This window comes from Ilyonectria robusta (genome assembly GCF_021365365.1).
Source record: "Ilyonectria robusta strain PMI_751 chromosome Unknown BGZ61scaffold_2, whole genome shotgun sequence".
In the NCBI taxonomy this organism is placed as follows: domain Eukaryota; kingdom Fungi; phylum Ascomycota; class Sordariomycetes; order Hypocreales; family Nectriaceae; genus Ilyonectria; species Ilyonectria robusta.
In genome coordinates this window covers 1,474,657-1,486,482 of record NW_025764436.1, presented here as the reverse complement: position 1 = coordinate 1,486,482, position 11,826 = coordinate 1,474,657, and the positions used below count along the sequence as shown (strand labels likewise).

General features: G+C 53.5%; 4 protein-coding genes across 4 annotated transcripts; all 4 read left to right on the top strand.

Moving 5' to 3' along the window:
* Positions 1-572: 572 nt before the first annotated feature.
* BGZ61DRAFT_526882 (uncharacterized protein) lies at positions 573-1,212 on the top strand (the record flags this gene model as incomplete). The annotated part of the gene is made up of 2 exons (XM_046253026.1): positions 573-842; positions 922-1,212. The coding sequence occupies 2 exons, from the start codon at positions 573-575 to the stop codon at positions 1,210-1,212; spliced, it is 561 nt and encodes a 186-aa protein (XP_046110651.1).
* Positions 1,213-3,149: 1,937 nt separating this feature from the next.
* On the top strand, positions 3,150-6,621 carry BGZ61DRAFT_87002 (uncharacterized protein). The gene is made up of 4 exons (XM_046257168.1): positions 3,150-3,513; positions 3,565-4,608; positions 4,658-4,697; positions 5,052-6,621. Exons 1-4 carry the CDS (start codon positions 3,426-3,428, stop codon positions 6,337-6,339), a joined length of 2,460 nt encoding a protein of 819 aa, XP_046110650.1. The 5' UTR covers positions 3,150-3,425; the 3' UTR covers positions 6,340-6,621.
* A 983-nt stretch (positions 6,622-7,604) lies between these two features.
* On the top strand, positions 7,605-8,776 carry BGZ61DRAFT_86975 (uncharacterized protein). The gene is made up of 4 exons (XM_046257167.1): positions 7,605-7,788; positions 7,849-8,053; positions 8,128-8,235; positions 8,295-8,776. The coding sequence occupies exons 1-4, from the start codon at positions 7,732-7,734 to the stop codon at positions 8,393-8,395; spliced, it is 471 nt and encodes a 156-aa protein (XP_046110649.1). The 5' UTR covers positions 7,605-7,731; the 3' UTR covers positions 8,396-8,776.
* A 633-nt stretch (positions 8,777-9,409) lies between these two features.
* On the top strand, positions 9,410-11,229 carry BGZ61DRAFT_340177 (Ferroporti-1; the record flags this gene model as incomplete). Its single annotated transcript, XM_046239287.1, has 5 exons — positions 9,410-9,758; positions 9,815-10,036; positions 10,139-10,296; positions 10,349-10,883; positions 10,940-11,229. 5 exons carry the CDS (start codon positions 9,410-9,412, stop codon positions 11,227-11,229), a joined length of 1,554 nt encoding a protein of 517 aa, XP_046110648.1.
* Between the last annotated feature and the right edge of the window lie 597 nt (positions 11,230-11,826).

Genomic DNA, 11,826 nt, shown 5'->3' with positions numbered 1-11,826 from the left:
GTCACCTGGATTTGAGGGCTGCACCGGGTTAATACAGGATGCTTCCCAGTCGCATGAAACGAGCACGTGCTAGTGAATGTCGGTCCTTTTGTTCTTGATGTTGATGCTCGGGTGGACGAGAAGGTCAGCCTCGAGTTCTATGGTAAGGTTGTTTTACGGTATTAAAATGAGATGGTCACCGAGTTTGACCAAATCTTGTAGGCTTGTAGTAGCTCCGACCTCGTCGCAGTCTGTGGGGGTATGTCGCGTGCGATGTCGTGTGAGCTTATCGTTTGTTCAGGGGACGAAGATATTAGCCGAGGTTCCTCCACGACCGGCTTACTACTTGAGTGCGCTACCTACCAAGCAGCGAGGCTGGAACCCCGGCTCCGTAACCTGGTCTTGTCTTGTTGGATTAAGAATAGATGGGCATCGACCCACGACCGCCACTCTCTGGCTTGTGGAATACCTTGTGAATACTTTTGAATACAGGCATCGACGCCTCAACCGCCGTCGCAGTCGATCACTCCCCACCTTTGCTCAACGAAGCGCTATTCCCACCGCTTTATCCAGAGACGGACATCCGAGCAACCATGTCGGACGAACAGATCTCGCTGCCATACTTCGTGGCCATACTGGTCGTCTTCGGCTTGATAATACGATACCTCTTCTTTGGAGGCCCCGCGCCCCAGCAGCCCTCCCGATCACCGGAGGCCTTCCTCAGGTCAAGAGAGATCGCAGTCGATAGGATACAACAGATGTTTCCGCAGGCGGAGAGGCGAAGTATCCTCTGGGACCTGCAACGGAACGGGGGCAATATTCAGAACACCACCGAGCGGATTCTCGCCGGCCGACTGGACACGGTATGTCGTCAATTCCCTCGGTCAACCCTTCCGAGCGCGATGTGCACAATGGATTTTGCTAACGGTGACGCCCATGTAGCCCCCGATCACCTTCCAACCTCCCCCGCCCCCCGGTGGCAGCACCAGCACGGTAACAGCGCCCCGACAACCGCACAAGCCGGCGCAACCGGACCTGATTACGCGATATAACTTGAAGGGGAAGGTTGCGTCTGAGGAGGCGACGGAGGACGACAAGAAGGGCAAGGCGTGGAGCTCAAACCGGGAAGAGAGGCACGCTTCGCTACAGAAGAGGAGGGATGAGATGATTCTGGCAGCCAGGAGGAAGATGGAGGCCAAGATTGCCGCGGAGAAGGCGATGCAGGGAAGCTGAGCCGGGGATGATTGAACGATGACATACGACAGGGCAGAATAATTGTTGAAACTACGTCCTTATGGTTTTGCTTTGTGATGGCATGGTGCTTTGGAGCCGGCGTCACAGTGTGAGCTCTATATCAGTATAAGCTGGAGGCCCCTCTGAAGGAGTCATGACAGCACTTGTCACGATGCGGCGGAGGAGTCATTCGGCCCGAGGCAGCTGGATCTCCCAGCTGTCCATCAAGCTTAGTGTAACTCCAGTGTTGAGTGTCCTCATGGAACTGGGATGAGCTGTGGGGGCGCGCTGACGCTGAGGTGCGTTGGTCATATGCGCGTCGTCTCGTTGGGTCAGCAATAAAGATGTGTGCTCGTTGGGTCGCCTAGAAGCAACCTGTTCGTGCCTTTCAACCCGGAATTGATGGCGCCAAATCGACAGAAGACTCCCCAAGCTGCCTTGAGTGACGGTACCTTGGTGTCGTCATGTGCTATCCGAAGTGATGAATTGATTTGTGGCTGGAGAGGAGTCCGTGTTCGGATGACGACTGTCCACGTCAAACGGTTGTGGCAGTGCTGCACGACTGTTTGGCGGGCATTGGAGGCCTTGGGAGTCATGAAGGTCGTAGGTACCTGATTATTAACATATCGAATCATGACAATACCACAATACCAAGGCTTTTGATCTGATTTTTAGAAAGAAGGTGGGCATCTGAATGGAATCTAATGGACAAAATACCTAAGCGACGAAATGTCACGATGATGTGCAATGCTCACCAGTTGTTACACGGGTATTTCCTCGCCCCAAAGAACCAGTTGGTGAATAATGGGATGAATAGAGAGGCAATAAATACGAGCATGCAAACAAGATGAATTACAGAATGGTCCAGTTGTTCGCCCGTCTGCATGTCAGTGAATCAAGGACAGGCCTTGCCAATTCCAGCACGAAAGTGGGGCTATTGCTGTCATCGCAGCTCGCTTCATTGTTCCGCTGCTGCCCATGGTGACCCCGCCAATGATAGCTTGTTTTGTTTTCTTTCTTTGCAGCTGTCTCGCACCGGAGAAATCTGCCCCCAAACCCCCAGCAAGCAAGCAAGCACAATCTCGATCTGGCCGGCTTCTTTGGGAGATGTCTTGCAGAACAGCCGAGACACGCTAATTATGCTGTAAAGCACATATCCGACGCCTCAGACAGAAGACAGAGCACTCTCGCTGGAAGGCGAAAATCAAGCGCTGAGCCACAGTCCCCAAACGCGGCCCGCCGTTGTACATTTTTGGGCCTTTTACCTCTGCTCTTCGTGCCTAAGGGAAGTACCTGTACAACGCAGCGCACCTGGCCCGCCGACTTAGCGCTTCCATCCGTCACACCTCAACCGCGGCACATCCACTGTTGCACTGCGCCAGCTCCTCGCCTTCAAGCTGCACTTCGCGACTTTGGGAGCCCGACCTCTCTCGATTTATCGCTGACTCCGCCGCGTTCTCCGGCTTCACACCCGGTCCCTGTCATCCGACGTCGAGCCCGCCTCCATCCCCCGGACCTGACGTCATTCTGGTAAGCGTGCTTGCTCTGTTGATCCGCTGCCCAATCCTCTCCAGCAGCGAGTCTGAGCCTGGGGGGCGCCTCGTGTCGCATCTCGAGGAACAGAGATAACTTGGGCCCGCCCTGCCTGCCTTGCGCCACGGTAGATCGAGGGGACGCACGCCTAAAGCTCTGCTGGGCCCAGTCGCCTTTGACTGGCTGACACCGAGATCGTCTTCCACGTCGCCCGCTACTCCCTTCATCTCTTCCTGCCCTCAGAGCCCCGACCCTCAGAGCCCCGACCCTCGCCGTCCACTGCGATTTCCCACTCCTCTGTGCCGTTGAACACCCGCTGACAGAGTTGGACCAGCTGTCAGCAAACTACTCCTTCGATTCTCAACTTTCTCACGACGACAGAAAACCTCGATTGTACGCCTTCCCACGAACACACGCCGCTCCCCACCCTCGACGCCCGCTTCACCTGTCGCTTCACTTGCACATTACCCTAACCTACACCCTAATCCAACGCTGACTTCGGGTTTCCCAACAGAAGCGTCGCGCATACCCAACCTTGGATCCAAACCCTGCTGGAGATTTGTCCCTTCATCTTTTCAAACCAAGACCCGCAGCATTGCCACCAAGGAATTAGCAGGACTCGCTTTTCACATACCCGGCTCTGGTAAAGGGTTCTCGACACACCTGGGCCGCCGACTGCGATGGGTACACCCCGGGACTACTACGCAGACCTCGAGCTGCCTGCGTCGGCAGATGGGGACGATATCAAGAAACAGTTCCGGAAGCTTGGTATGAGGTAGACAACCGTTGGAAACTCGAATTGACTAACCCATCCGATAGCCTTGAAATACCACCCGGATCGAAACCCTGGTCGAGAGCAAGAAGTGAACACGAAATTCCAGATCATTCAGTCAGCACATGAGATTCTTTCAGATCCTGAGCAGAAGTCAAAGTACGATGCGACCAGAACTCGATCCAGATACCCTACTGCCTCGGGCGTAAGGGGCAACCCTTGGTCGAGTGCCGGCGATGCGTTCCCGCCGCCTCCTCGCCGTAACCAGCCGAATCGGAACCAGCCAAATCGGCCCGCACCCTCTGGAGCTCAAAGATGGCAAAACCGTTTTTCCCAAGGCGTCCCCCCAACCGCAAAGCAGTACACAAGTGCTGATCAGGAAGCCAAGAAGAATGCGGCCAAGGCATTTGAGAACATGCGCAAGCCATCACAGGCGAACCCGAAGCCGGCCGAGCAGCCTCGACCAACTCCCCCACCCCCTCCACCGCGAACTGAGTCCGCAAGACAACGCGCCCAGGCTTCCTTCGGATCTAGAAGGGCAGGCTACCACCCTCGGTCAGCTACGCATGGTGACGAGCCTCCTGTGGCCAGCAGTAACTACAATTCGCGACCAGACCCTGAGCGCTTCGCCCAATTCGCCCAAGATGGCCCTAATTCAGGACGACCTGGCCCAGTACCAATGCCGGATCCCTTGAGTCAGTTCAGAGACCGAGACAGTTCCGCGGATACCCGACAAAGCACGCCATATTCTAAGCACGGCGGCGAAAAGACAAACCCCTTTGATGGTGTGCCCTTAGGTCGAACAAACAGTAGTCGAGAGAGCCGCCGACATGATACCTCCTCTCCAGATATTGAAACGCCCACCGGACAGCGCAGCTTCGCCGATAGGCCGAAAGGGTCAAATGGAGAAGAACCGACATCATGGGACCTCCCAAGTATGGGAAAAGAGCATTCGAACATTCCCGTAGATGTGGACGCTCGCCGCAAAGCGCCCCTCAAGAAAACTCGCGCCGGTCAAAAGTCTTCGTCCACCACAGCACCCCCAAATGGCTCTACCGCCCAGCCGCCTAATGCCCCCACGACTGAGACCCGTAAGCCTATATAACTCCTTGAGAATATACAGAAGACTGACCGTGCCAGCATCCAAACCCCAGAGCAACACTCCTGGAGGCCCGACTATGTATGACACACCGCCCTGTTCACGTATTAATCATCCGCCGTCGTCCTTTTCAAGCTGCAGCACATGTCACACCTACAATGCCCATGCACCTGAGCCGGGTTGGACAGCAATGCATCAAGATGATGCAACATACCCCTTCAATTCTGACAACGGCTCATCCTTCAACCCGTCTCCTAGTGGAGATCAAGACTCTTCCCTTCTGCTGACCCCCTTTGAGCGGCAACAGCAGCAGTTGCTAGCCCAGCTGATCAAAAATGCGGCACCTGGGGGGTTAGCTGAGAAGAGAAAACCCAAAGACCAGAATCCAGAGCCACTTACTTTCTCGAATAGCGCTAACATCAAAGCCTCGAATAGCTTCAGTTTCCCCGTAAACGACGACACTTTTGCACAAACTTCTCCCGAACACCACACCTTCTCACGAAGCACCACTGATGATATCAACACGAGTTTTGTAGACGACCAGGACGCAGATTCTTGGCAATTTAGCGCTGGTGGTTCTGAGCAGGGTAGCCCCACGAAGCCACATTCCCAGTCAGGGAACCGCACCGGCCGCCGCTCACCGACCAAACGCCCTACGATTAACCGTAATGATACTTCAAGCGTCCCTTCCGAGTCTGGGACTCCGGAGCCAGGCTTTAACCCTGACGGCTGGAGCAACGAGTTCGGCCCGCATACCTTCGTCCCGCAGCCATCCCCAGTCAAAGCAGCGTCACCAACCCGATCCATGCGAGGCAATCCGAGGAAGGCGAAACCTACCAAGGTGCCAGGGATCTCAACTGTACCTGATGATAGCAGCAGCGAAGAGGAGGAGCTCCCGTGGCGGGGGCGTCAACCTAAGGGGGGACCTGTTGCGGCAGACAGCCCTCAGGCTATGGATATTGATAGCCCTCCCGCCGGCTCGGCAGTACCAGAATCAGCGGCGGCTGTACCACCACCACCGCCATCCTTCAACTCGACTCAACCACCAACTGGCGCAAGAAATATCAATGTGGAGCCCTCAAGGCCAGAGTGGCGACCTGGAAACGTTGAGGGCGTGAACGGTGAAGCGAAGCTCGCGGAAAGCCCGAAGAAGGAATTCAACCCAAATGCAGTGGGATCAGAAGACAGCGAGGAATTCCGGGCGAGCCTTGCTGATCTGAAGAATGTCGCACCATTTACTCACCAGGACTCTGGCTTGCGGTCTTTTACCGAGTTGAAGGACAACTTGCCCTTTGAAAGCAAGGCCTCGGCCAGCATTCCTATCAAGCCTTACAAACCGCAGAGTCTTGTTTTCCCGACACCTCCTATCGCTCCCATGCTCCCACCATCTGTTGCCATCAACGGGATGAAACCGAACGTTGCGTCTTGGGATAAATACGTCAAAGAATTCGAGATCTATTTGCAAGAATGGGATAGGTTCAATGCTAGTGTCGTGGATCATTTCAGTACTAGGAAGCTCAACATTGCGAACAAGCGGAAGTCACTGGGCTACTCATTCTTGGAAGCTCGTGATGACGCCGAGATTCAAGAATATTTCAACTGGTTACAGCAGGACAGCGATGTACGAAAAAGATGGCTTGCATCATGTGACGAGCACGAGCAGCGATTCCGCGAGTTTATGGCGTTCAGAATGAAGATGAAGCAACTAGCTCCTTCGCCTTAGGAGTTGGCAGGTTTTGGGATGAGATGTTGACATGTGGCATCATGCATTGCTTCGATATGGGGGGGTTGCTATGGGGAGATGACTTCGCGCCAGTCAACGGATGCAACGCGAGTGTTTCAACGATGCGCCAGCAGTCATTTGTAAGATTTCTGCGAGATTTGACGAGACCACGACCACCATCAACGTTTAGGATTTGGGTTGGAGGACATGATGCAAGCATATGGGGCGTGAGGCGTGATGGACATTCGGCCTGATTATGGTTTCTGGTATTGGCAGCATCTTGGAGCTGGCACTGAGGACATCATCATGTCTTGCTTACGTGCTGAACCGAAGGGATTTGGAGAATAGGTTATGGCTGTGCTTCGGAGTTGGGATTCTGGAATGTGTACACGAAGGCACGAATGGCACATAGACATAGACAGGGATGGCAGCATATTCGCTACTTGAAGAAGGCTCTTTAGGGCATTTTCCCCCTTGATAGGCAGGCCTGGACTGCTTGTCGGTTGTTCGCTCAATTTGTATTAGATTCGGGAAGATGATCACGATCGGTATTGAGTCTTTCAATGGCAAAGTCGGACTGCTTTCCTAGACAAGCTAAGTTATGTATTCAAGGATTCTGCTTATGGCTTGGCCTACTCCATTATACAGTTCATTCACCCTGCTCTTCATTTCTTCTAGACCGGGTTCCGCCCTCAAACCTCTCATTCGACTTGTCACATCTGCCCTCTATACAAAACATTAAATTCTGACGAGATGATCACACAACTTGCTCCCTTTCAAGGCAACCAATGAACATAATAAATCCCCACAGTGTTTGTTTGCTCGGCTGCCTGCGACCCCCACGCACCCTGCCTTTGGTCTCAAACATTTCGCACAACGTTCGTCTAGCGTTTGCATTCCCCTAGTAACCGTGCAAACGGTGAATCACAATCACCGTGACTCGCTGTTTATTCGGAGCCTAAGGGCCTCGTTGCGTTGGCCCGCATCAACAAGTGACGAGTGCTGTTTACCTCGCGTTTGGTCCACGAGCGAACAACCTCCTTTCCTCGACACTCACCTTTCCTTCCCTCTCACCCCATTCTCCACGCTCAACCCTTGCTGCAGGTGCCTCACCTCGCCTTTCAGCCTCTTTACCTCATTCACGCCTCTTTTCAGCAAGAAGCGCCACCACTTCTTTCACCCGAAACCCGCACACTACCTATAACACTTCTGCCTTCCATCCCCTTTCATAAGCCGTTTCCCTCTCCGCCGGCACACTTCTCTCTCAACACTTCTCCCTCACACACCCAACATCACCTGAAACCCACCTAAACACAACGTCAGAGGTCACCGTTCTGGCATCCGTTGAAACTTCCTTCTCAAGTCTTGTTCTTCACACCTATTCCATCCACCATGTCCGACACTGAGAAGGGCGAAGGCAAGGTCCTTCCTTGGACCGAAGAGGCCAAGGTGAGTGACCTCTTTTGTGCTGATCCACTCCATGCTTTGTCTAACATGCCGCCCAAACAGTATCAGTTCCTCCTCCGAATTGTTGCCCAGTTCAAGGAGGATGGCAAGCAGATTAACTGGTCTCGTGTCGTCATGCCTGGTCGTACCACCAAGTCGCTCCAGAACATGTGGACCAAGATTAACAAGGCAGTCTCTGACCTTGAGGAGAAAAAGGGTAGTGGGGATTCTGAGGCCGCGGCTACTCCAACCAAAAGAACCGCCACTCGTAAGTCTTAACCCGTTTTGCATACTCGAAACGTTGTTGAAATTCGATCGAATCTAACGCCGTTTTTTATCTAGCCCGCAAGCCTCGTGCGAAGAAGGCTCCAGTTCCCACTGATGATGAAGACAGCGATGGCAACTCTCTGAGTGTTAAGAAAGCGACACCCCGCAAGCGCGCCGCTACAGGTGAGGAACTTCACAGTTAATATGCGGTTCCTGAAGTAGGGCTAACATGTACACACCAGGAACCCCAAGACGCCCTGCCAAGGCCAAGAAGGACCAGGATGATGAAGACATCACCGCTTCCATCAAGGCCGAGGCTGATGGGGATGAGGACGAGGACTGAGTCCAAATTCCACCAAAGCCTAGACACGAAGCAATCCAACCGGCGGGCTCGCGTATGAATTACTTTTGGAAGTGATGTGAATACTGGAACCGCGGCTTTCCACTGGTTTTTCTTTTCAATGATGTCGTCGCATCTTGACACACAAATAGCATTCACATCCGAGGGATCTGAGGGAGAATGATAGCGTCTTAGGGTAGGCTGCGGAGCTAGAATATCCAGCAATGAGAACTCAGAGACCGTCATAAATAATTTCTAAGCCAAACGAGGAATGGCGAGAACTTGGCAGTTGCTGCTCTATTGAAGAGCTTAGCTTCTCACCTTCATATCAGTTGTCGCAGTATTTAGAAGCAGAACCAGCTGAATGAAGTACACATTTTCCCCCGATAAGACGGACATGGGTCTTGTACAAAGGGATGACGTCATTGTTAGGTGAGAGGGCATCGAGTGCCTGGAGACTGAGGTGAACATGGGTGTTAAGGATTGGAATGCATGGATTCTCCAGCATCAGACTGCATTGGGTTGCTATTGAATACTACGAAACGAACCAAATCCGGTGACAAGGATTTAACTACGGTTATTTGCATCTGCGAGAGATTGTCATGTAATTTTCCCAGGGTCCCATGATCTGCTATTGAATCTTGTTGGGGGAAAGACGAAATGCTCAAATACCCACGTCGACATTCTCGCTTCGTTAGGCAACATGTCGGGGATGGGCCGACCGTGCCGTTAGAAACGAGGACCGTCTACTTAAGAGCTAAGTTAGTTGCCGGCAATCATTGGCGCCGAGCGGCCAGAATCAGCCCATTGGGGAAATATCCTGGACGGGCCGGGGCTCCATATACGCATCCACCTTCGCCGATAGTCGGGAGCCTCCTGTCAGTGCAACCCCAAGGCTCACCGACGGTTAAATTCCATTCCGCCACAGCCATCTGTCGCGATGGAATAAATCAACACCAATTGCTTGGAAGAGGCGCTTCGTGATCCATTGGCGACATGTACCAACCGGTAGACCCAATGTCGCCCACGGCTGGCGCCGACGGAGAGAGAACGCCGCTGCTCGGCTCCCAGCCCAATTCGTCGTCACGCAACACCGGAGATGATGGCCCAGACTCCCACGATGACAGCCGGTGGACGCTCGGCAACAGCACGCGGCGCCTCTACGTGTCGCACTTCCTGTCCACGTGCAACACCCGCGTCTTCGAGTTCGGCAGCGTCTTGTACCTGGCCTCCATATTCCCCGGCACGCTTCTGCCCATGTCGGTGTACGCCATGGTCCGTGGGGCGTCGGCCATTGTGCTGTCTTCGTTGGTAGGGCAGTACATTGATCGCGAGGACCGGCTGAAGGTAGTCAGGAGGTCGATCGGTGAGGCAAATTGACTTGCGTCCTCGACATTGGACCTGGCTGCTGACGTGACGTAGTCTTGCAACGGGCCGCCGTCGCTGTGTCTTGCACCATCTTCTTCGTTTTAGGAAGGGTACAGCATGCTTCTCAGATGCTACGGGCTGGTCTTCTTGTCTTGCTGGTTGTTATGGCTTGCATTGAGAAGCTGGCCGCCATGATGAACCTTGTGTCTGTCGAGCGAGACTGGGTACCACATCCCTGGGAACATTTGGGGTTAACGCATTCTAATCATGGTATAGGTCATTGTAGTGGCTAAAGACGATGCGACGGCACTTCGATGTGAGTCTCATATCCGCTGAACCCTCTGAATCATTGCCTCTGACATGATCTTGGCGATACAGCCATGAATTCCCAAATGAGACGCATCGACCTCGTTTGTAAACTCTTTGGGCCCTTCTTCATTGGAGTTGTTGATGGCGTCTCGACTGAGACCGCAATCATGGTAAACTTAGGAATGAATTGCATTTCTGTCGTCATCGAGTACTTTTCCATTGCCAAGGTATGTGTACCCGGAGCAGTTAACCTACTACGTCACCTGCTCACTCAAGCAGGTCTATTATCAAGTGCCGGAGTTGCAGCAGCCAAAGAGAGCACCCAGCCTCACGCCAGAACACGATCAAACTGCGGATCAAGCACGTGGCCCAAGATGGCGATTCATCACACGCTCTATGAAGAAGGCTGGCGAGGATACGTTGGCTTATTTCAGGCACCCAGTTTTTATGGCTTCCTTTGCGGGTACGCTGTTGTATTTTACAGTGCTATCTTTTAGTGGACAGACGGTGACCTATTTGCTGGCCACTGGCTACACTCCCACCCAGATTGCCGCTACGAGGACCGTCTCTGTGATTTTCGAGGTCTTGGCCACTTGGGTTGGCCCATGGTTGATGGCCAAGATAGGTCCTGTCCGTGCTGGACTCTGGTTTTCGAGCTGGCAGGTAAGCTGCCTGGCCATCGGCATGTCCATCTTTTGGCAATATGCGGATAACAGCCTCGTGTCAACTTTGGGCTTGGTCGGTGGTATAATACTGAGTCGCGTAGGACTCTGGGGCTTCGACTTATCGGTGCAGATCATTGTTCAGGAGGCAAGTTGTCACTATGGAAAGCAAACCATACTCCAAGTACTAACTGCCGCGTTTAGGAAGTCGAGGCGGAAATCCGAGGCGCATTCTCTGCCGTGGAAGCAAGCTGGCAAAACGTATTTGAGATGTGCTCGTACACGCTGACTATTATTCTCTCGTCGCCCAGCCAGTTTGAATGGCCTGCCACCATCAGCGTTGCGGCGGTTTTCTGCGCCTGGGCTTTGTACACTAGGTTCGTGAGAAAGCGGCGAGGCCACCTTATCCACTGGCCGGCGTGCATCTCACATCCAGAAAAGAGGCAGCGATCGACAGAAGACTTGCTTCAAGGCATGGTACGGAGGCAGAGAGACTGACCTTGAGAGTGCCCTACCAAAGTAAAACTAGCCCGGTGATCATAATGGGAGGTATGAGGGTGTCGAGGATACGATAATACGAAGAGGAGCAGAGGAGCCGAGTGTGGATGTGACGACGCATAGAATTTTCCAGTTGCAATATTTACACACGATACAACTATCCAGCTTGGATATGAGCATCGGGTTATCACATCACCCACTTCATACGCATCGCACGAGACATGATCATGGTCACCTGGGATCCGAGTGTGGTGCAACAAAAACTGCGATACCACCGGACTTGTGGTGCCGGAGCCGTCCACGTCTGGCTCCGTGTCTCAGATACGGCTGCTGTCTTGGACGCGTGCATGGAATGTCTCTCAGGCCCTCCTTTGCACGATGAAGCATAGCCGGGTGTAGCGGGGGGGCTCAACACTGCCGGCATACAAAGTGATAAGACGGAAGGATTGTCGCAGAACCAGGGCAGCCGGACTCGAGAGCGAGGTCAGCTGCGTCGGATCCGAGTCGTGTGTGCGGGAGATGGAGGTCAATAAAGGTGTGCGAAGGTGTGCGGAGGTGTGCTTGATATAAGACATGCATTCAAGGCCGAGAACCGGT

Excerpts from the sequence above, each read along its gene's own strand:
- BGZ61DRAFT_87002 (XM_046257168.1), top strand. The coding sequence starts at position 3,426 with ATGGGTACACCCCGGGACTACTACGCAGACCTCGAGCTGCCTGCGTCG. Across the intron at positions 3,514-3,564 it reads GAAACAGTTCCGGAAGCTTG|CCTTGAAATACCACCCGGAT; the intron begins GTATGAGGTAGA and ends CCCATCCGATAG. Across the intron at positions 4,609-4,657 it reads TGCCCCCACGACTGAGACCC|CATCCAAACCCCAGAGCAAC; the intron begins GTAAGCCTATAT and ends TGACCGTGCCAG.
- BGZ61DRAFT_86975 (XM_046257167.1), top strand. The coding sequence starts at position 7,732 with ATGTCCGACACTGAGAAGGGCGAAGGCAAGGTCCTTCCTTGGACCGAA. Across the intron at positions 7,789-7,848 it reads CTTGGACCGAAGAGGCCAAG|TATCAGTTCCTCCTCCGAAT; the intron begins GTGAGTGACCTC and ends CCGCCCAAACAG. Across the intron at positions 8,054-8,127 it reads AACCAAAAGAACCGCCACTC|CCCGCAAGCCTCGTGCGAAG; the intron begins GTAAGTCTTAAC and ends TTTTTTATCTAG.